General features: G+C 38.8%; 1 protein-coding gene across 1 annotated transcript; it reads right to left on the bottom strand.

Annotated features, from left to right (window-relative positions):
- Window positions 1–15,702: 15,702 nt before the first annotated feature.
- Window positions 15,703–22,805, bottom strand: VIP (vasoactive intestinal peptide). Its single transcript, XM_066546956.1, has 6 exons — window positions 22,558–22,805; window positions 22,000–22,121; window positions 20,410–20,550; window positions 18,327–18,446; window positions 17,536–17,644; window positions 15,703–15,991 (listed from the first exon to the last, which is right to left on the bottom strand). Exons 2-6 carry the CDS (start codon window positions 22,110–22,112, stop codon window positions 15,983–15,985), a joined length of 492 nt encoding a protein of 163 aa, XP_066403053.1. The 5' UTR covers window positions 22,113–22,121; window positions 22,558–22,805; the 3' UTR covers window positions 15,703–15,982.
- Window positions 22,806–25,218: the final 2,413 nt, after the last annotated feature.

The raw sequence follows: 25,218 nt of genomic DNA on the forward strand, positions 1-25,218 counted from the left end.
TCCCATTTTTTTTAATGACTACTTCCTTATGCACACTTTTTTGCACAGGTACCAATGAAATTTTGAGACTTAAATCTAAATTTTGAAACTCCTGAATAATACAGTGAGCTCCCTCTTTGCCAGCATTGTTTCAGTTTCATCCAGTCCTAACTGCCTTACAGACTCTTTTGAATATTTAAAGAAGATTTAATGTACTCTATTAATTTTTCTTTTACTTCCTATGTTATATAAATAATTGTGTATAATACATAATTATTATACAAATTATTATACATTCATATGTATGTAATAATTCCTGCTGTTAACCATTCTAAACTTACAATATTTTACTCTAAGAGATATTCTCTTACTTATTTTTCCCTCTTACAATGAAAAACGTAAGACACCATTTATTTTATCTTCTTTTCTGCTAAAGTATTCATTTCAAATCAGACTTTCAGTGCCTATTGATAGTTCATTGCTTGCTTTTAATTAATATTATATGTCATTCAGCTTACGAAATTCAAAGTAAATGTTAAACCTCTGGCAGAAAAAAATCCAATTGGCACTTTATGTGCCTCAATAAAATGGCAGGCAACAGTTGGCACTGTTCAGCAAAAGGAGTGCTGTGCTGGGAAGATGGAGCATGATGATCACTTCTCCTGACATTGAAAACCTCTTAAGAGTCACAGGGCTTATGACACTGACCTCAGGGAGCTAAAATAAAAGTAGGTCCAACATGCTTGTGGGGACAGCAGCATTGCTGCACCACTGCTTCATTCCAGGGATAAACCAGAGTGCAGGACTCAGGCTCTCATTGCTCAGGACCTGCAGATGAATGATGAGATATACTTTGGCCTCTCCTGAAACAGATATCAGTCTTTGTGATAGGAAATTATTTTTATGGATAATCAAGCAGTATTATTATCTATTACTGTTATCTATAACAATGTATAGCTGTGCATAAAAATGAAAATGACAGGTCATAACAATAATAATAATCACTGAACTCAACTCAGTGATTATTATTATTGTTATGACCTGTCATTTTCTCAGGTTGTAAAGTTAAAAGGGAGGTGCATCTATCGTGAAGGTGTAAGAAGGAACAAGGATTTCTTGTATAGCCAAGCCAGGCTGTCTTTGTGTCTTTGTCACTTGATCACACTTCTCTGTTTTCTGGAACATATGCACCTATCTGTAGAAAATTATAAAGGTACACCCTGCCAAACACACTCACCAGGATTTGTAGGTTGTTGAGACCTGTGCTGGGAATAGAACATTAGAAATGCTGCAGGCATTCTGCCCTGGCAGGGTCCATGAAAGCTGCCCTGTCCCCTTCACTGCCACCACCTTGGCAATGAGCACGTCTCCTTGAAACGTGTGATCAGCCCAAGAACCAGTTTACATCAAGCTCCCTAATCTTTTGTAGTGTCACCAGTCACCACAAACAATAGGGTTTGATTGAGATTTCTTCTCTTCTGAAGGAATCAAATTGCAGTTTTTTCTCCCATGAAATAAGGCTCACTGGTTTGTGATTAAGATGTATTATATATCATCATTTGTTTCCTTGTTTGTATGCCTATATATGTAAGATGTGCTCAGCCAACATTGTGATAAATAGATTTCTTTCAAGAAAAATCTCTCATGCTTTGAGGTCCTATCTCCTTGCATTATGTTCTGGCAACTATTAACAATAACAATTACAATTGACAATACCTCTTGTGTAAAGTTTAATATTAAAATTCACTTCCATACTGTTAGTGACTGGCAGGTAACACTTGTTTAGAAAAAAGTCTTATTTCCATGCAAATAATTTTTCTAGCTTTTCTGTGCAAGTGCAGCTCATGACAGAGAAGATACTAAATATGTACAGTTGCAAAATGGAGGTCTAATGGTGGGAAATAGAGCTTCACCAGGCTGAGGGTTTTTTGCTTTGTTACAACTCACCATGACAGAGACCAATATTTTTACATATCTTAAAATTAATTTAAGATGGCACAGTAACACCTCATCAGGGTGTTTGGGTATAGACACCAACCATGTTCAAACAATTCATCATTTCACAAATAACCAAAAGAATGACCATGTGATACCTTTTCTTCTAGGATAAAATAGGCAGGGGAGTTGAATAAGATGATCTTTAAAGGTCTCTTCAAACACAAATCATCCTATAATTCTGTGATTCTATGAATGGAAGGTTATTTTTGTATGAAAGTAATAAACATCTTTATATTAAAACACAAATACTCCACCCACCCAAATAATACACATCATAATACACAAAAAACATATCTCAAATATTAATTCCAGAAGGGATATATACACCTAATTTTATCTCAATTCTAATGACAGTGAGGGAGGAGAAATATATTTCCTTTTCCCAGTTGAAACTGACACGGATTTCCCATATCAGACTTAATATCAGAGTTCAGCTGTCAGTAGTGCTACTCCTATTTGTTCTTTGACTTTTTAATATACTCTCCACTTACAGTGTAAACACCACCAACATGCTGAATGTACAAAAGCAATTAGTTATGAATTACATAATCATGGTTTTTACCATGATTATTCTAAATTATGGTACAGCTATTGAAAAGGTAAAAAGAATCATGGTTCCTTCCCCAGCTGACTATGTATTAAAAAGTCGAATTTCATTTTATGTATACAAATTTTATGTATTTGTGATACCCGAAAGACATAAATCATGATCACTATTTCAAATATATATGTTTGGCTTGTATCCTTTCAAATTGGACTCTCTTGACTGTATTATATTTCTTTGCACTGGGAAAAAAATAAAAAACAAAAACAACAATAAAAAAACCAAAACCAAAAACCAAAAACAAAAAACAAAACAAAACAAAAAAAAAAACAAGCCCAAGCCCCAAAATAGCAGAAAACAAATCCACAAGCAAACAGTACAAGGCAAATTTTCCATCAGCTCCTCAATACCTGTAATTTTTAAATCAAGACTATTAAAAGCTTATTTTAAGCTGCTGAAGAGATGGAATTGATCAAAAATCCTGAAGCCGTGGAAAATATGCCAAGGATCTAACCCATTACTCCTGGTCATGATGGACACAAAGAATAAATTTGAAATTTTCTTGTGGTATGCTTAGCTCAATGAAACACAACCACAACTAGTTTCACACGGGTGTAATTTCTGTAAAACCATTGGTGTTAAACAAGCATAAAGCTGCAGTTTTAAACCAAAATTTTAATTGCAATGATGTATTGAGACAAGGAGGGAATAAAGGTAGAGTGAGTGCTAGAAAGCCTCCTGCGGCAAAGCAACTGTTGGAAAGAAAACTAATCAGACACAGTTGGAAACAGTTGGCTTTGATAGACTGTAAACAGTAAAAGTCATGATTTCTCTCCAAGTCATCTGACACCTTCATTACTGCAATTACTTATTTAATGCCCCTCACATCAAGAAGCAAACACAGCTTTATTAGCTCATGCAAGCTTATTTTTTGATCTGTATTCTTCACCAGTACTTACCAATTAACACTATGCATCAACAACCTGCATTTGTAGCAGCTGCTCAGTTAAAAATATATTCAGATAGTAGAAGAGTATTCAGAAGTTTCATACTCCTTCTAGGAACATGACTAAGTGAAGTCAATATTATAAAATACATTTTGAATTACAGCTTTTCAACACCTGAAAGAGCAATTTTAATCTGTAGATTTATCATAGCTGTCCAGTTTAGCAAATATCAAACATTGCATTTCACTCTGTATATTCTTGGTCCTACTTTACAGATGTTCAACCAAGAAAATATCTTGAGTTTTGCACACAGGCATCTTTCAAAATATTTAACTTAAATCTTGGCTTCTCATGCTACATTGGTTAACTCATCTACAGAATCTTGGTATCAGGGCTGTTGCCACCAAAACAGAGGAAGTAAACAAAACCAGGTCTGTGAGGAGAAGCAATACCCTTCAATAGACCAAATGTTACATTTTCCATGGAAAAACATTCAGACTCAAGCTTTTCTTAAAGTAAGAACCAGAAATAACGTAAGAAACTTTTGGGATCTTGTAATCTCATTTTGTAAAAATACGAAATTCCTGGATTGTGGCCACAGAGATTTGACAATTTTCAAAGACATCACTTACAGAGTTTTTATAACAGCTGTAGTGAGGCTTTTTTTAGCCAAATGCCTGTAATACATGTTTATCTCCCTTGCAGTACTGAGCCAGATGTCAAGTGGAAGGCTTGGAGTGATTTTTTTTCAGTTGTTAGATTGATTGAAAGTTTTTCTGTCCTTCCGGTATGCTGGTGCAGGTAAGAATACACTTGTAATACTTACAAAATACCAGTGAAATCTGAATAAGTGACTACAGTTAGAAAGAAGGGTTGATGCATTCAATTATCACAAGAAATATTATTAGCGTATTTTAGTATCATCAAGTATTTTAACCCTTTAAACAAAGAGTTTCATTGAAAGTGCTATAATGTGCCTTCAAAATATATGTCATGAACTGAAAGGGAAGATCAGTGTATCTTCTTTTTATTGTTAATTTCCTTGTTATTAGGCTGGCTGAAGAAAAGGTAGATATATTTTCTATAGGACTGAAATGCATTCTTTAATATCTCTTTGCAACATGTTGAAATCATTGACCTGCACTTTGAGATTAATGAGAAGATCTCAGATGGAGCTAGGGGCTTAAACGCAAGTAATGGAAGTCAACCTTCTGGTGCTTTTCTGAACACAATCTTGCATACAAGAAATATAGATCATGTTGCAAAATGCAAAAACTGAATCCACTGCATAATGCTCCATTATTTCATTTTTGATATTCCCTATTTCAGATTCCTTTTAAGGTTTTTTCCTCCTTGAACTGCAATTTTAGTTCATTACTTTGTCCAATAAAACTGCTTCTGCAAAGAATCATCACAGAGTAGGTAATGTTATATGTGCAAACTGAGTTGTAGTAATTTCTTCTGTACCTTGAAAGTGTAAAATTCTTGTACTTTATGATCTCAGAGGAGGCAAGCAGCCCTTCTGTTCCAAGTCAGTCTCCATTAAAGTCCCGTAATGCACATTAATGCAGTGTTCCTAAGGGAATGCCATGGTGATATTTATCCTTGCTCGCCTACCAAGAAAATCCCTGCCAAGCAGGAGAGGAAGCATCTGTATGCGTGGTTGAGTGACATTTTTATGCTAGCAGATATTCAAGGGCTCTGAAAAGATTCGGATTCTGTAGGAAATGAATTTGAAATAAAACACCTGAGGAAAGGCCATTTGACTTTTTTTTCCCCTTTAGTTTGGGGGCTTACCTTGACATTTAAAGTAATATAACCATCTGCAAAATCATGTCTTGTCCAGGAGTGCCATTATAACAAGTTGAACTCTTCCAGATTGGATGAAATAACAACTTAATTGTGGTCTTAATAGATTTCCCAGTTGCTTGCTGCAATCAGACCTACCTTTTTAACAGTCCTCATTGCTCATTAATTACATTTCCTCTCTTAATTTCTCCATTTCTTTCCTATTCCTTGAGGAGTATGGAAACCAGTACAACTAATCACCTCTGAATTATGTATGTGAATCATCCCAGAAACACGTGGTTGTGATCTTTCTCTAGGTCAAGAGGCTATTTTAAATACAGAATAATTTCTCATCTTGTGGTAGGGACTTATTGTGAACTTCAGTTCATCCAGAGGCTGTGTTAACAACTGGCTCTTAGGCAGGAATTTTCATTCTAAACTAATTAAGATGTCCTAAATCTGTAACTACTATAAATGAGAAATAATTTGAGATGACTGACTCACCTGATCATTCTTTTCTTTCCTATTAAATGCATTTAAACTCTCTGAGCGCTCTACCAAATGGACTTCAATTAACCTTACAGCCTGACTGCCATGATTAAATGGATGTGGATACTTTTCTTATGTGATTGTAATGGAGTTGTGATATGCAAATAGAAAAGCAATTACAAGCAGAACAATGCCTAAAACAGGTATCTGTTTTCTCTAATAAACGAATTCAACAAAATGGTTTAGCAAATTATTTCTGAGTAGCGCTATACAGAAGGATCTCAATATCAGAATGCTGCATTTCTATCCTAATCCATGATATTTTTCATTGTCTTGAATGGGATTCAATTCAGTTTTTCTCCTTATGTGGGTCTTTCTTTGGCACATAAAAACAGTGATATAGTCCATTTTCATATCTATCCCCAGCTGCTAAGAGTCAGAGGGGTTTTGGGTGCAAAAGAACAAGATTCTATCTGATCTGGATATAACTTTTGTTTTTGTAGATCTATAGATCCAGTCAAGTAACTATGGCTTTGCAAGCACTTGCAAAATCCACAGAGAATCCAGGCCTCAAGTGCTGCATTCCTTCCTGTGGAACACAAAACCAAATTTGAAAAGTAATTTTTTCAATAAGTAATTTTTTCAAAAAGTAATTTTTTCAGTAAGAGATTTTCTAAAGAGCCATGAAAGCTAGATTCCAATGACTCACTTTGATGATATAATGAACCTGGAGGTAATGGGAAACAAAGCTTTGATTGACCATGTTTATGCTTTATACTGCGTGGTTTCCTTCAAATTGTCAATTTCCCTGTTAAGTCCAACATCTGCCAAGAATTAGAAAGACATCTATGGATGCAAAGGTGTGTTGGAATATATATGCATTTATTTTCATGTACATTGAGTGAATTAATAAGCATGCAGCAAAGTATATTTTCCCAATTGTATGTTATTTATCATGCAACATTAAAAATGGTAACATATGCGACATTTTCTACCTAAAAATTGTGACTCCCTTAGTTCTGAGTGATATTTTTATATGTATGAGATTTCACTGTCTCTGGAAAAGTTTTGTGACCCAAAATACTAATTATTCTCTACGTATCTGCATTTACCGATATATTTTAAAAAGTAAAAACAGTACATCTGCAATATTGTCAACCATCTAAGTTTATCTCAATCTGTAAATCTATACAACAAAACAGCCAATGTGAAACTCAGTTAGTTTGACAAATAACAGATAGCCACAGTGAAAAGCTTTATTATTTGCTGATATGTGATTTTCTTATATGTTGATTTGGAAGAGAGCACTTAGATCCCTTGGCTATGTGAGATCTAGTCCTTGCTATCACAGAAGAACCATACCAAATTCCAGTTTCATAAATACACTAAATTTATGAAGTAGTAACTTAAAATTCAAATTGGAACATGCTTCCATAATTTAGCTCTGTGATATTGAGAAACTTCATCTCATTTCTCACCTAAATTTATTCTCTGCTAATTTACACAAACTTGTCTTCCACAAGTATTATCCTTTTTGTTCATTCTTTCTTTCTCCTTTGTATTTATTCTTGATGGAGCAAAAAGGAAATTATGAAAATTATGGAAAGAAATTATATCAACTGTAAGGTGCTGTTTTATTTTGAAGTTATATTTAAAATAAAAATAAAAATCCAGTTCACCAAGCTACTATTTTTTAGTACCTATACTCTATATACTTAATATAAGACTCAATGCACAAATACAAAAGTGGTGGTTTTAATTACATACTACAGTTATAGTAACAGGTCTTTATGTCTAAGGAAATATTTTTAAGATCTTCATGACTAAAAGAAATTTAACCAGGAATATGAAGTATCAGGACCCCATGAAATCACAATCTTCACAGTAATTAAATGTAACTCTACACAATTACTTTTGACAAAACTAATAACAGCGAGCTTCATCCAAGATGTGGCTACAGCAGTTGTGCATCTGGAGAAAGGGTCACATTCCTGTAAGCCTCAATGACTCAGAGAAGTCTTAGGCATGCTAGCTCCTTCATCAAAATAGAAGGATAATGTATCTGAAGAGCACATTGATTTCAAGCGTTCTCCAAATATTCTCTCCAGACATGAGTGGTTCATTAATTAAATAAATTGTCTCCTAACTAAATCAAGTTATTTGAGACACTTCAAAATCCAGTTTCTTGGAATTCTTGTTTGCTGGCAAGGAATACTAGCAAATGAAAACAAGATTGAAAACATTCATTTGCCTTGGTTACAGCACAACCAGCTTTAAGAAGTCAAATAAATGTTGGTGTGAGTGTTTGTATGGTTCAGCTTAAAACTTTCTACCACTACCAAGTACAAATAGAATGTAAGTTCTTTTTCAATTTACTCTTATTTGGTTTTACTCCATTTCCTTGTCAAAACATTAGCAATATGTACCAGTTTAAGCTTATATCTAAGCTGCAGAATGCAAAAGGAAAATGACGGCTAGACCAGGTGTCATTGGTAACTTATTTGTACACTTCACTTAAAATTATTGTCTGAATGAAAGTCTTTAATCAACATATATCTGAAAAGCTGACATAGATGAAACAGCAAAAATTAAAAATATGAATTAATCTTTTCTCTTAGTTATTTTGGATAGATTTATAGCAGATAATCTAGCAGATTTATAGGGTGTGACTAGTGCATGTAAGCATTAAAAACTAGAAGTTTTTTCCATGATTTGAGCTGAAAATCTCAGAAAATTAGACCTAACCAAGTCTCTGTTTCTGAAGATGACAATGTAGAACCTAGAAAAAATATGTAAATGTTTAACAATCCTTCAAATGAATATCAGATTTTACTTTAAAATTAGTAAGGACTCAGATTGCTCTTATTCTATTCAATAGCAGATTCTCCCACAATGGATAGTACTCCATGAAGTTGTCTCTTTCTTTAGTATCCCTCTATGATGCATCTTGTGATGAAAATAAGTTACAATGAGTAGTTCTTTCAAATTCCTTTGTTTATGTCCAGTCATAAAAAGAAGCCTAAAATAATGGTAGCTACCCAGGGAAATGCACACTAGAAAAAAAATTTTGACCAGTCAGAGCTAGCCAAAAAGAATGCTCTTTACTCACTTGAATTTGGAAGACTCTGGTTCCTGAGCCTGTCAAACTCCTATACTGATACACAGCTCTTGAAAAATGTAATCACACAATGTAGGTTACAACAGGTTAAAATCTGCCTTAAATTTTACCAGAAAGAGTGTAGAAGTCCTTGAAACCATAATATTTTCTGCTGTGGTCTGCTGTTGCAACTACAGAGTAAAGCTGTGGCTTTACTGAAGGATAAATTCTCCTCCACTGATTTCTTCACTTTTTAACAGGAAATAATTTCATAGTCTGTATGCATTATAATTATGTAGCATGCTGTTTTTACACTGAGGAGCATCATTCAACAAACAAAAATTCATATAAAACCTAATATGTCTTTGAAGCAGAATTTCTGATAGACTTCTCTCAGAGAATTTTTAAGAGGTAATGTAATTAGAAATATAACATAGAACACTTATATGGATTAGTTCTTTTTACAGGGACAGGTTTTCTAGTGGTCATGGACTTTCTTACTAATCATATCCTGAAAACCTATTTATAAAGCATAGGCAAGGAAAAGTCCCCTTGAAATGTCATTCTGACTTTACCAGGTGAAGTTCTGTTTGTTCCAACACCAATAAGCAATCTAATTACCTCATATATGATTCCAGAACCATTCAGAACATTGTAAATCTGAAAAAGCTATTCAACAGTGCTAAAGCTAGGGAAATGAAATTTTGAATTAGCCATTCTTTGGGAAAATACATTTAAATGGAGCCTGAAAGTTACCAAATGGGCAATACCCAATTAAATTTGATCTTTACAGAATCAAACCCCTTCTCTATGAAAGTAGGGTACATTGAGCACTTGTACTCTCACCTGTACTGAACAGAGTATGAATCATAAATCAAAGAGTGATGACCCAAGTAGTCCACTCAGCTGGATTTCTTTATTCCTGCCCAGCAGTAGACTAATGATCCAGAAGGTAATCCCTGTTGTAATCCTTTAGCTATGGATGAAAGGAGAGGCTCAGCCCTTTAGCATCACTGGCATTACACTTTAGCATGATATTTTTATATACATGACATAAATACACAAATGAGTGCTTGTCTGGCTCTCTTCCATCTTCCTTTTGAAGAATTAATGTGAATGACAAGCCAGTGTGTGAACTATACTACTTGCTACTGACAGGGCAAGTCAGAGGACATATAGCTGTTTTTACCCTAATCTCCCTGATCATGTGCTAGGGCTTTGTTGTGAACTGATCTGCATTTTCTCCTCCTAGGCTGCCAAAAGTCAGCAAAGAACCAGGGCTGCTCCTGCTGCCACACGTCTGTCCAGTATCACAGAGGGTGGAAGGGCAGCATGAGGGTTGCATTTGTCATTCCCTTTGGCTGCAGATTAAGGAAGTTAAATTAAAAATATAGGCTATAGCCATGTAAGAAGGATGCAAAGATCTAGGTGAAACTACCCAGTAATGTGGTCAGTTGCCTTTTTAAGAATGGAGTTTTGCTTTAGATTGGAGTGCCTCCCCATCCACTCACTCCAAAAAAGATACCGAATATCCAGTGCTAAGTGATTCTCTTTTCTCAGCTTTAGAAGACTCACAAATGTTAGAGAAGCAACAACAAAAAAAGTAGCCAGACTGAAAAATCAGCTCTTCCAAAATCTTCAAGACAGACCTGCAAAACCACTAGTCACTTTTCCTAAATGTCTGCAATATAGACTTTCAGATTCAGTTAGCAAACAGTAATTTAGGAGTGTTCAACTCATTACAGAACATGGGCCCACTGGGCATGGGGCTCCAGCACAGTCTTGGAAACATGGATTCATTTATAAGACTAGACAAGACAAACAGTTTCTTCAGCCTTACAAAGCAGGGCTGAGAGGGAAAAGCAGTCTATAAATACATCTAGGATTATAGATCCCTGAGAGGAGTAATGGTACTCCAACAAAAGGGAGATTAGCAGGTAACAAGTGTTTGAAAAGATGTGGGTCAGTTTAGGCTGTGAACTTATGTAATGTGAGGTCCTCTGACAGCAAGAGATGGCTATTTCTTCTCAAAACAAGAGTCATAAGCCTACAGGGAGCAAACAGCCCTATATAAACTGAGTTTAACATCAGGCACTTTCTGAAGACATAGTCTTCACCTGCTCTACCTCCACATTTACTGGTTTCTTCTTTCTTACTACAAGCTCAAGACCAGAGCTCTGACACCAGCTTTGGAACTCCAAGTACAATGCACTGCTGTGGAAGGAATCATCAGATGGGACTAAAACCACTGAAACCAAATCTTGAATTTCTCAAACTCTTCTTTTTTTTAGCCAAGACTCGGTCTTTCTGCATAAATTATATATCCTTAGCCTTTTCATGAAGACTCTTCCTAGAATGCAGTAGTTTGCTTTCTATACTCCCTAATAAGAGAAAATTGCTTGCTTAAATCAGTGTGCAGATGTTCTGGCTGTGATTATGGGAAGAGGGATTGTCTGAAAAACAAAGATTAAGAACTGTGTTAGAATAGAAACAAATAGTGATAAGACATCTGTCAAAGATACTTGTGACCACTTTCTGTGAAAACAATTCAATGGTGTATAAAACAAGCAAACAGCTAGGAGCCTCTCAGCCTTCCATATAAATGAATTATTCTCTACCAAAAGGCTGATGTGTAACAACTTGACATCTCCCAGTCAACAGCTTTGCTATTTGATAAACTACTGATGAAAGTTGCTGCTCTGAATATATTTCCTAAGTAGAAAGGTCTTCACAGATATAGCTCATCTAACAGAAGACAGTGACTGTTTTTAGATTTTCTTCTACTTTCCCACCATTCCAAAAATAGGATTTGTGTTAGATAAATTCTCATTAGAAAACTATTAAATAACTGTATCTACATACTAAAAGCATTTCTATCTCATGTTTAGAAATAACTTAGGCTATTAGATATTGTGGTCTCACTGAAATGTTCAGACCAGTTCTAAAAAAGGATAAAGAAAATGGATCTTATGCACCTTTCTCATGTACATTCTTCTAAGCACATTATTCTATGCAAAAGTTGATCTAATACTAAATAATCTGCTCAACGGGGAATAACAAGATAATTTACTCTTTTTTTTATCTCATTATGGAAACCCTCATTCTTTCCCAAAAATATTCTCTACTGAAAATATTGTTCTTACCATGATAATGTTGATATTTAGATATGTATCTCTTTTTACTGTATCATTATTATTTATGTCACTTTTGGTTTAATTTTGAGTAGTCAGTCATATTTTTATTTATAAATGTTGGTTAATTAAGTTTTTGAAAATATTTATCCTCACAAGGAAAAATTGGGGTTTTTTCCTGTCCCTAAGTGGCCTGCATGTATCTGTGTGCAAAACTGAAATAAAACCTTTCCTGTTTGTTTACATCAGAAGAAGAATATGCATCAAATTATTCTCTGGACTTTTTAAAGACTGGTGTAAAAGATGGGTGCCTGGTTTCCTACTTCCAGTTCTAAACCAATTTGGCAAGCTGGCAAGCAATTTTTCTGGGACTGCTTCGGATCAGAAAAGCTGAAAATATTGTAGTTGCCTGAGCCAGCGCAAGCCCCGGGAGGACACGCATTCTGTTTGATGTATCCAAGGAGAGGATCTTTCAGTCTTCCCTGCCAGTCACACAGTAAATGGGAAGTCTCCAGCTGTAAGTCAGGGACTGTTTACTGCTCCTACAAATCTGCTCCTATAAGCCTGATTGTGCCAGGTCCTCTGCAATACTCTTCTCCATCAACAAGGCCAGTAGTTCTTTAATTGCTGTGCCCTAAACTTAAATTCTGCTCTAATTGCTCTTCTCAAAAGAGAAGAGCATATTCATACACCAACGTTGCAAGGCAACAGTGAGATTATTAAAGTGTGGGAAAGCCCGTGGTCAATGGGAGGAGGGAGAGAAAAAATTAGGAAAAATAAAAGAGGTAGTGGAAAGCATAAGTAGCATCACTAAAGGCAGTTGGCAGCCTCTTCCATCTCCCTGCCCCAAATATCTTGCATGCAAATAAATTGTTCCTGTATGCATACAACTCTTTCCATCTTTGGGGAGAACCCAATATGCCTATACATGAAATTATAACAATGCTTTGGATCAAAGCTATCCATTTCCATAGTTTTAAACAGAATTTTTTCTCAGACTTTCAGGTGGAACAAACTCTCATAGCCCCTCAAATCCATTTAAAATATCAGAGGAGCAGTTAGGGTTTTATTAGTTTTTAATGTGCTTTACTGACTGTAATCTTAAATTTTTTTGTCAACTTCTGTAATTCTCATGGTGTCGTACACAATTCTGACTGTTCTTGAATGGATGATGAATGCACAGATGCCCACAAGCATGAAATTCCTCTCTCAGGATTTAGGCCTAAAAAAGATCCTCTTCTACTGCTGGTGAAGATGCACTTAAAGGTGATTCTGAACCTTTCTTTAATAGCTCCCGAGGGAAGCTTTAAAAAGCTAACCCCATTTGATAAAACAAAAACTAATTAGTTCTATCCTGTGAGAGCACAGGTATTCCTACAATGTGTTAGAAGTGAAATTCTGAAGAAACATAGTGAGATCTTCCTTTAAGATACACCCCAATAACCCATCACAGTTTTATTCCTTCCCCAGTGGTTGCATTTTCCCTGCCGTAGTGCTCTTCTACATCTCCTGGGTATTTTTTTCCTCCTAGCAGTTCTCCCAACACTCCCTTAGTAGCTGATGTGTTCATTCTCCTAATTGAAATGTTTTGATTCCACTCTTAAGACATTTTGCAGATGGGCTTTAGGATTGGTGGGATATATCAAATCATTGACGAAATGAAAACTTGTGTCATTCAGTGAAATGTTACAATTTCTCTTCAGTTTCATCATTTAACCTTACCCTGACCATTTGCCCTGGGTTTGAGGTGAACAATGTCACCTCTTCCTCAATTAAGCACTCTCACTGTATTAATTTGGCTTCAAATCTCCTATGGAAAGTCAAAGACAAAAGTAGTATCCTCTAAGTTAGCGCCTCCCTTGTCAGTGCTAGGCTTTGCTACAATGTACACAAAATTCAGCACGCTTCTTAGACTGTCACTATTTGCTGACCCTCAGGGGAAGGTATGCTGAATTATTACAATGTGTGTGTGTGTGTGTGTGTGTGTGTGTGTGTAGATATATATATATGATTTCCTCATCAATGTCTCTGTTTTCTTCTCCATCATCATGAAACAGAGAAAATACAGGTTCCAGATTCTGCAAATTTCAATGGAGAACAAAATATCAGGCATATCAGGAAGATAATACATTGGACATGGAAGACAAGTTCTCCCATCAGATGCCTTATTGGTAAGCTGGAAACAAAAAAAAAATTAAAAGAAAAATTTAGGAAAAAAATATTTCTGGAATTGTGTAGTCAAAAGTTTGACTACTCTAATTTTTGATACTTTAAATTGAGTGAATTACACACATTTTAAAAGAATTCTGTGTATAAAGACCATATGCAGCTTTGGTTTTCATTGGTTTTTTTCACTTATTTTTTAATGATTGCATCTCACAGAAATACTAACATTGTTCAAACTACACTGAGGAAAATTTCTAAAAAAGTATTATAGCATGTCTGTTAGTATCCTTCAAGTATTTACAAAGATGTTTTTGCTTTCAGATGTTCATAGTATGATAGGAATTGGGGGTGGAAAACTAATTTTCAAGAGACAACTTCAAAATTATGGTTTTTGTGAAAATATAACTTTTGTGAAACACTCATTGGCTTAGGCTAAAATAGATTCTGTCAAGGCTAGATAGAAATAGCAATATTAGCACCTGATCTGTGAAAGTTGATTTTCTTTTGACATGCAGTTGCCAATACTCAAAAAAATTGCAAATTGGAGGGCTACATATTTATGAGAACCAGTCTCCATAAATCTCAGATTTTATCATGTTAGAAGTTTTTTCTAAATGAGAACAGTAAACTTGTAAGTGAAACTTGCAAATCAGTTTTATCGCTGTCTATGTGTGCCTATGTATGATTTATAAATACACTTGAAATTCCAAATTGAGCTTGTAAGTAGGTCTGATAAGTTTTTCTACTTTCAACATCAGTGCTGTGACTCAAACAGCTGCAAATTTTCAGTTCCATGGTCATCTGCAACAATAGAAAGCTACAGAAAAGGGGACCATAGGTTTGTTTAGTTGTCTTTCTAAAATAATATCACATAAATCAGTTAAAAATATTATCTTCCTCTATTACTACAGTACAGACAGCACTTACAGGAACCTCTGTTGTTCCAGGTAGCTGTAGCACTGATTCAAACCAGTAATAGCTTGCCATGATAATAAAATGATTTATTGTCTGAATATTCTGTAAATTACATTCATTCTGAAAAAATAGTAAACTGTCTTCAGGTCTATTTTATATATAAGCAATAGTTTCATCATCAAAGCTACAGACAATTAAATATAGAATAACTGATGACTTTAGGCATCAAACAAGTCAAAAGATTGCATTCTTTTAGTGCTTTGTCAGCCCCAGAGCATCTAAAACACAACTGAAAATAAAGGGGGCATTTCTGTTCTGGATATAATTTATGTGCTGTGAAATATTAAAAATGTGAACCAGAAGTAAAGATACTGCTGGAGGTCAAAAAATTTTGTATTCTTATTCTTTTTTTTCTAGTTGCTTGGTTGCTTGGTAAACTGCTAGAAAAGCATTTCTTGGCAATAAACTTCAGAGATCTTTGTAAAGCAGTTTTACACACTTTGGACATTCTTCCCCTCATGTTGTTATATGTTCTTTATGAGGTTATCTAGAAATGTTTCCTTATGATTACACATGTTTGTCTGAAGTTGGAACACACCTAAAATAAGCCAATTAATTAGTCATGATGGGCTCTTTTCAGCTGCACACTCATTTTCAAATGAATTTATTGAAGTAAAGGATTTACAGCATATGGACTCACAGACTTCTTATGAGTTAAACTGGCATCCATATGTACAGCTTTCAGTAGAGAATGCTAGAGTAATATTTACAATGTAAATATCAACTTTTATTACGTAAGAAACAAATATATCACAACTTTCACTTCACAACATATTTGTTCTGGTTTGATGACTAAAGTCATCTCTTTGAAATACTATGTGGAACTCAAAAATAGCTTGTTCTTGTCATAGACTTTACCAGGTGTCCTTCAGAGGTCCTGAAAAGCAAAGGAGAGATGTGCTTTAGAAGTCACTTTTGCAAGCAGTTGCATCATGAGGTGTATGAGGGCAGACAGCAGGCATTGAGGAACACTTGATACAAAACAATTGCTGTGCTTGGGACTGGCAGGCTGAGATGTGGCTGGTCACAGGGGTTTGCTGGGCATCACACTCAGACCAGACCATAGGATGAGAAAAGAAAGGTTGAAGGACTAAAAATGTTACTGCAGATTAGACTAAAATTGTTACTACAGCACAGAATTGCCCACTTTGAAAAAACCTGTATCCTTGAAATGGATACACAAATTCAGGTTGCTCTTTCCACACTACATTAGCAACGGGGCACTGCAATAAAATGCCAAGCAACGGTCAATACTGATTCACCTACAGGTAGATCTGCCTCATCAATAAAGTCAATAACAACGGAAAGGACTGAAAATATTTTTTTTCTATGACCTGCTGCACCACTATTCTTTCTCCCTTCGTTAATGCCAGAACTTTGAGAAACTGCAAAATCTAAGAGTAGATATTTCTTGCATTAATCTTGTCCAGAAAGAACATTTCTTTCCAGAATCGTGTTGCTTAAAAATTATTTAATTCCTCAGTGCATAAGCAGTTTATGTCCTTTTTAACCTTCAGGAACTTTAGAGGAATTGCCACATTTGTGGAAAGGAAAAGAACATTTTCACATTTTATTTCAGTCTTGAAAGGAAACATCTTTTTTGGGTCAGAGGGATGGGTGGTTCGGGATGATACAAAAAAAGACGTTTCTTCAAATTTTATATTCAAGAATAGCCTTTAATCTTTTTTCTTACTTTTTGAGACACAGCTGAATGCCAAAACCTATCCCATCATCAATTTCATAACACATTTTCAACAATACCAAGCCAAATTTGCTTCTACCTTACTCTTTCAATATTTTGTTCCTGCAAGTGTTGATGTAGAAGGGATTATGTTTCAGTAAACTAAAAAGAAAATAATTGTGAATGACTTTAGAAAAAATAGTAGTAGCTAAATGGAAAACAGTAACTGCAAGATTTGCATGTCAAGTATTTTCTTAAGTACTTGAGTACTACTCATCTTGCTAATACTCTTAGTTCTAGGGGCAACTTCTTTCTAATGAAAAAGATGTTAAACAAAATCTGCAGCATTTTTCTTAATTAAAAGAAATATCCCTAAGTTTTTTCTCTGAAGAAATAATGATCTTTGTAATTAAAAATCAGTCACGTCTGGTTTTATGCTGCAGTGCTCACTGGTTGAAACACCCAAGTGAGTTAGGTGCATTATGAACAGTGTCATTTAATTAGAAATTTTCAATAGCAGCAATCATGTGATAACATAAAGCTTATTATTAAAATTATTATTTTATTCAGACACAATGAGTGAAGAAATATTAGAAATATAAAGCTTTTCATGGAACATGACTCCCTTTCCTAGAATATCCTGATTTTCTGATAGGCCACACTCCATGTACAAATAATGTAATTTTATGGGTCAAGTCAAGTTACAGATAGCAAGAGAAAAGACAATATTGGCATCTCACCAGTGGGAGGTGGCTCAGCAGCTCATCTACAGAATCATAGTTTTCTGAAAAGGATGGTTCAAGAAGTTCTGCTTCATCTCGAAGTTTGGCAGGATTTAGCTCTTCCTGGCTGTTGTGGATCAGAAACAAGTTTTATTGCTCTTGGAAGAAAAAGCAAAGAAAGCAAAGCCTCCTTCTAACTGTAACTTCTGCACATTTTCTTATACTTAAACCATAGTGTTACAGAACATATGAAATTGCATGTTTAATGAATACAGAGACATAATATTTAAAAGCAGTTGTCTAACTAAATACACAAACTGAGTACAAGGTCTACAAAAATGTATGTTCATGTCTCACCTATACTGATGAGGACATATCAAGGATTTTCAAATTTTCAAAATCAAATTTTCAAAATCAAGGATTTTCAAATTTTCATTTCATGTGTTCACAGAGAGGCAAATTTTCAACATATTTCTTTATTAAATTGTTGTTCATGTTCCATAGCTCTGAGGGTTTTTTCCTTAAGAAGATTTTTTCTAAACAAAAACCATTTAAGAATCTTTTGGAAGATTTTTTTAAATTGCCAGATGCCATCTCCTCTTTATTCTTCTATTCTGATTGTGGTGTCTGTTCCAGTCTGGGAAGAAATGTTGTCTGTATTTGAAAACCATGCTATAAACTATGCTATCAAGTCATTAACATTGAGTGCCTTTTGTTTGGCCTCTCTGTATACATACATGGATATAAACCTTTTCTGTCTTAATGCCATAGAAGTATGGAAAGAATACATATGTGCTTTCTTGCAGTACCTTCTTTTTCCAGTTAAAACTGAGTTTAAGTATTTCTTCACAGCCATCTGCTTTCGAAAGCGGCTGTAATTGTCGGTGAAGACAGCATCAGAGTGGCGTTTGACAGGACTGTCCTGGGAGCTGGCAATACAACAATTACAAAGGAAAAGTTAAGAGACGACATCTGTTTAAAAGAAAATACAATTAAATGAGTGAAATAAGCTTTATGGTATTGATTAGCCCACTAAAATCAAATTTTCATTTCATCTTTCATTTCCATCTATGACATCAGATCTTTCTTCTGCTGAAAAAAAGACACTGCTTCCACGGCTTGCTATGTATTTTAATAACAAGGATCAAATTCCAAAAATTGTTATTCAGCCTTTTGGGGAACACCTTTCACTGATTGTTTTCTCATCTCATCTGCCACGGCCTGTGCAATTAGGATACACTGTCAATGATTTCTAAAGTCCTTGTGTCAGGAGTTCTGCCAGATCAAATACATAAGTGTGGACTTCATGACTCCTGCCTATTCTCACACCCCAGGTAGCACCTTTTAATAAACAGATTTTATTCTAATTTCTATAATTTGTGTGAATGTATTTCAGTACAATGCCAAGGTTTAAGTTGCAATAAGCTCTTCAAGGACCTCATCACTGTTCACATTGAACTCAGTGGAGGTGGAGTCTGCCACTGAGGAAAGGTAGAGTGGGGCATCACATAGCTATAAATGCTTATTCTAGGGTTTCAGAAGACAAAACGCACCTTGTGAAAGCTAAACCTGGAGGTCTTTTCTTCATGGACAATCTTGGGAAATGCCAGGGTGTTCTATTTTAAATGGTCTATGTTAGTTCACAGCATATGAGAAACTGGAACTGTATGTTCTGGAACAAAGGCAGCACTGACATAAATGGAGGACCTAATTTTTACTTGGCTTTTGAACATATGAAGTAGGCACTCAGTGGTATTGCCACAGTGGCTCACAGTTGCTGTTTATGGATTTGAAAACAAGGGAACTATACAGTGATTCTACCTAGCACGCTGTGCCCATTAGTTTATTGATGTATTGGTCTGGAAGTTGCATCCAGACCCCTAGTTTATAAATTTGCCTCATTTTTTGAATTCTGCTGCAATACAGATCTCACAAACATCTGTCAATGTGTTCTACAGCAGAAAAACCCCTATACCTTTACATTTTCACTATAAACCAATCATTTAGTGATTTCATTGTGTACTTCCTTCTTGTTAAGTACTGAGTAATCAATCACTTTGTATTTACTTTTGCCACTCATCCACCAAGCTAGTAAAAACACTACCGAAAAAAACAATTAGCAATTTGGCATGATAATCATTATAATATTTTCAGTACACATTATCCACGTTTTGTGCAGTGTCTGTTGCTCTACCTCTCACAGCCATGTCAGAAATAAATAGTAACATTCTCATTTAGTAATATCACTAAATACTCATATAGGATTTTCAGCTCCCCCACAATTATATAGGCTTCTCTTTTGGTACCTCTAAATCACAAAAAGGAGACCTTGGATACAGAAGGGTAAAAAATATTTCTAATAAAGCCAGCTAGGAAAAAAAATCTGCCTAATGTGTCACCTCACCTAACTCGTTTTCTAATAAGCGAATGCAGATATCTCTTCACAGCAAGTTTAGCCAAAAGATGGCTGTAGACACTGGTGAAAATTCCATCAGCATGCCTTGCATTTCTGAAATGGACAATAAATAAACTCTACAATACAGCCTGGGTTCATATAATTTTGCTAATGTTCATTTTGCAAACATACTGCTTTCCGTAATTTAAGTATTGTACATATTAAAGGGAACTAATTTCATAAAATAACTTTCAGATTTTTGCAATATACTTTTTACTCCTTCCTGGAAAATGAAAGCATTCATCATGCCAGAATGGCAATACAATCAACATTTCTGCTGACATCCCTACTGCTACCAGTATTCAAGCAGCGGCTGTGGGATTTTCTTCCATAACTGAGTCTTCCTTTCCTAATCTCAGTTTGAAAATGTGAATGATTTTTTGGCAGAAATCAAGTAGTCCATCATCTTTTGTATTTATGATAATAAAGAAACTCACCTATCAATAATTCTGGACAGATCAAAATAGAATTTCTCATTTTCAGGTAGTGTGTTCTGCAAAATATCTGATTCTGACTTTAATGACCCACGGGCATGGTCAGGTTCACTGGCTCCATCAAATGGCATTCTGTTTCCCAATCTGTTGGAGAAAGAAACCGTGTAAAGTACAGCTAGCTGAGGACATGAGACACTTTACTAGAGATAACATTCTGGTTTGTGTCGAAATTCACATCTACCGACTTTCATTGGTAAAGCATTTAAAAGAAAACTGGATAATTCAAAAATCACTTTCAGGTAGAATCCATGCTTAATTGTAGATTAATTGACATAACAGATCCTTCTCTCAAATTCATATTTTCTAGATAAATGTTGTCACTGAACGCAATTTATTCCAGTGCATAATGTATGACAATCACACTACAAGTGACAACTGTGAAGCTTTTCCTAACAACTGCATTTTGTATAAATGATGGATGAAATTAACAGCCTCCACCAAAGTGAAAACTGCTCCTGTGACGTACTTACCTCCCAGTTAAGATATAAGATGTGCATTGAAATGCAGAATGAAACAGTTCTTAGGCCTTCTCCAAAGAAAGCAAATACAGCAAGAACTTCAAACTAAATAAAAAGTGCAGTCATGTATCTCTACATGTTTTTATTTTCTCATGATAGAAGACAAAAAATCTTTTAATCTCTTCAAATGTATCATGCAATTGCTCCGTATAAACTGATGTACAGTTCACATTTTTGTAAACTGCAGTTTCTTATGAAGTGTCATATTTTATCAAGGGCAGTCTGACTGCATAGCAGTGGTTTGGCATCATTCCTTCTGGCTGCTCTGATATTCTGTGGCAGACAAGGAAATCATTGTAGAAAACCCCTGTGTGTGATGACATGCAAAAGTCACATACTAAAACTAAGATAGACTTAAGTCCTTGTAATTTTAAAGTCACCTTTAGCACCATTTATATGTCTGATTCATGTAAGTCTTCCATCTGGTAAAAAAAAAAAAGGTGCAAAGTTGCTGTGTAAAACGAACAGGCTCAAGTCACACCTTTTGGAAGTCAGTCAGTGCTTTTTTGCCTGTTTTTCATCGGTCGTTCTACACTGTATGCTTCTCTCACCTAAATGCAAACCGTACCGTTCTGCCGTCTGATTTAATTCAGCTGGACCACTAACAGCACCCTCAACCGGCCGAAGCCCTCAGAGGTACAAACCTGCCCTCCGCCTGTCCCCATGGACCCGTCCCAGGGCTCACCGTGACCCACATCGCGTCCGCCCCCACGCACACCGCGCTCACCGCCACCCAGCCCGTGGGGCAGCGCTGCAGCTGCCTCGGGAGGTGCGTGCGTGTCCCGGGGCTTTCACCGGGTGAGTTCGGCGGGCACTGGCCGGGACCGCCTGACCGCAGCCTCGCCGCGGGGACCCCGCGCACCGCCCGATGCCGAGCAAACACCCGACGGCGAGCGCCGCACTGCGCGTTCCTCGGGAGGAGTGGCGCTTCTCACAGCCCCTTCGGCACCAGCCGGGGCTGGGCAGGTCCCTGAGGGCAGAGGGGCGCGGAGCGGGGCGCGGAGCGCGGCCTTACCGCGGGACGGGAGGGAAGGCGGCGCCCCGCGGGGGCAGCGCCCGCGCCCGCCAGCAGAGGGCGCTGAGGAGGGCGAGGGCGAGGAGGAGCGGGGAGGCGCCGCGGTGCTCCATGGCCGCCACCTGCGGAGGGAAGAGCGCAGCCGTCACCCTCCGACCCGGCCCGCCCGCACCCGCTGGCTCCGGGGCTTCGCCTCGGGCGGCCGAGCGACTGCCCCGATCCCGCTCCCAAGCCAGGTCTCTGTCCCGAAAGACGCCGGCGGCCAGCTGGGTCGCGATGGCGGGGCAGCTGCCCGCGGTCAGGGAGAGCTGGCGTCCCCGAAGGCGACCCCCGGCCCGGTGCGAGGGGCAGCGGTGCCCCGAGCTCAGCGACTTAAGCGGTAGCAAGAGAGGGTCCCGCCCCGGCTGCCCTGGGCTTTCAGAATCTCTCCCCGCTCCCGACGGCCGGGATGGCTTCCCTGCAGGTCCGGGAGGGCGAAGAGGAGCGAGGGTACGGGACGGGAACATCGTTCCTCATGCGCTGGGAAGTTGCCGCTGTGGCGGGGAGAAAGTTACTCACGGAGCCGCGAGTACGTCGGTGGGTCTGGCTGGGAGGGCGCGGAGCGGAGCGGTGCTGGGGGAGTGCGCCCTGCTCCGCTGCGCGGCTGCCGGGGCGGCGGCAGCAGAAGGTGAGGAGGAGGAGGAGGATGAAGAGGAGGGCTCCGTCTCGCCGCACGCTCTGAGCTGCCCGCCGCGCCACCGCGTTTTATAGCGTTTACACGTTTCTGCTTCCGAAGAAGCAATCACGTTACTGGAGAGACGTCACCCTTCCCAAGGGGACGGTCGCTTTGTTCAGGACAGTCAGAGACTTATATTTAACACATGAGCAGTCGCGTACCTCTTCCCCCTCCCCCTCACCCCCTCGGCCATTATTTGATTTATGTTAATGACATAGTTTTGGAGGAGCGGAGCCCCGTCGGAAGGGTGATTCCGCCTCGCCAGGCGGGAGAGCAGGCGGCCGTCGGGCTCTGAGAACGCACCACACCGCGCATCCCTGCCCGCACCCCGCATAGCCGGAGAGAAAGTGGGCTGCGCTCTCTGGGATCCTCCGCTCCCAGCCCCCACTCCCTCAGCCCCCGTGCTTCCCTGAGGAGCCCCTTCCGCGCCTAAGGATTGCTCCTTTCCCTAGCTCCTCGGCAGTGTTTCCGTGCTAACCTGGTCCCTCTCCATCCCCGGCACATGCAAGTCCCTGATGGAGGTTCCCGCCCGAGGTGCGCAGGGAGCTGGTCTGAAAAACAAAATTTTCGTACGGGTTTTAGTTTTATTTTGGCAGGTGTTGGGGTGCTTTCTACTCTTCGCTATCTTGTTTAAACTGCGTGCGTGTTTGTGGAACACGGATTAAGTCCCACATCCAAGCGCCTCTTGGTGCAGCCGAGCACGGCGGTGCTTGTGACGGTTCCGCTGCGCGGGCGCGCAGGGAGCGCGGCTGGAGCGTATGTTAAACCCCCCTGAGCAGCAGGGGGATCAGCTCTTCCTTCTAAGATGTTTTAAGCCCAAACCTCGGGGTTGCCACAGCAAGGGAGAATCGGTTTCAAGCCTTTGATTTTTCTCCTTCGAATTTTCCCTGCCTCAGAGAGATCAGAGGGCAGCAGAGAAAGAAACACAGGGGACGTGGGCGTGGGACCCGCGGGCGGGCCGGCAGGACGGCGCTGCTCCAGCAAGCACCCCTTCGGTATCCCACCGTGTCTTTTCGGTGCCTGCCCTGAAATATTTGCCAAACAACCGCGGAAGAATTTCAGCTGTAAAGATCATAATCCAATTTTTTTTTTTTGCTTTTTTTTCTTTTTTTTTTTGAGTTTTTGTGCCTCTAATCCTCCTACTCAGTAGGTAACGATTGTACCAAATCCATACAGACGATTTCACCATTTCTTCTTACTTCTAATAAGTTTTTCTGTTTCATGTTTCACTAAAGGTTAGGCAGGCTCAATGCCGAAGATTCTGTGATGCTTAATCACATTTTCTAATTCAGTTACATAAAGAATAAGTGAATTAGATTAAAAATGCCTGGAAATTTGTTTCTCGGATGACAGCTGTGACTAAAACCAGAGTTCCTGCAGTAGTCTAATTTCAGGAAATTTTCCCCTTGTTACTACATAACTAGGGGTCGAAGGAGCTATTCTGCTCCGGAATGGCGGGATGAGCATCAATGGCACCGTATTCCCCTCACCTCAGAAATATCCCGGCTAGGGCGCATAGGCGTTGTGCAGTGTGCACGACCTGGGGGAAAGCGGTGGTCTTGACTCAGCTACTCGCAGGAGGAGAGAGGAAGGAGAAAGCCATCTCCTGGGTGGAGCAGGGACGCGTGGCTGGGGCACTGCGAAGTCTGCTGTTGCCCGGTCTCCTGGCCTGGAGCGGAGAGCGACGAGGGGAGGCTGCACCGGGACCCCGCGGCCAGGGCGGGTTCGAGGGGGCCGCGGCTGCCCCCGCTCCCGCTCCTCAGCCCCAGTTCCCAGCCCCTCTCCTCCTCCTCCTCCTCCTCCTCAGTCCCGCTCCCGCCGAGGGCGCCGCTGCGGGAAAAGCCAAACGCTGCTGGCAGCAGGAAGCGGAGAAGAAAGAAGTTTCCTTCCAGCGCTGGCAAGCCTGAGCTAGCGCAGCCTATAGAGGGGGTCTCGCAGGAGTCCTGCGGACTGCGGTCCCTGGCAGGGAGGAGGGGAGCAGCCAACTCAGTCTGAGGGATACGTGAAAAACAAGTCTGCTGTCAGTTGCTATGTATGTGCAGTATGGATGGCTGCGTGCTCTGAGGAGACTAAAAATTGGACTCACTGGCAAATCAGGGGTTTCTTACCATACTGAACCATTTGGGGCTGTGATGTACTGCACCCTTCCATACCGTACCTGGTGAATGTGGTTTGCTGTAACTTTGGTTTTTGCAGGTAGTACACTAGGTCAGACAACATGCTGTCAGGCCGGCTAAAGCGGCCTCAGAACCTCTCTAGGGATGACAGTGATGATAAAGAAACCTCTCTAGGGTTCCCTTAGTGATCTGAGAAATCTGTAGTGCATCTAATCTCACAATACCATCTATTTTCCCTATTCTATAGACAAGAAACTGAGTCATAGGAAGATCGAGTGGTTCCTCTTGTTTACTCAGGAAGTCTCCAGTGGAGCTTTGAATTGGCCCCAAATGCCCCAAGCACCCTTCAGTTGCACTAAAAACTGCCTCATTTCCCTTCAGCATCCT

The sequence above is a fragment of the Molothrus aeneus genome, chromosome 3, assembly GCF_037042795.1.
Source record: "Molothrus aeneus isolate 106 chromosome 3, BPBGC_Maene_1.0, whole genome shotgun sequence".
NCBI classification, from domain to species: Eukaryota; Metazoa; Chordata; class Aves; order Passeriformes; family Icteridae; genus Molothrus; species Molothrus aeneus.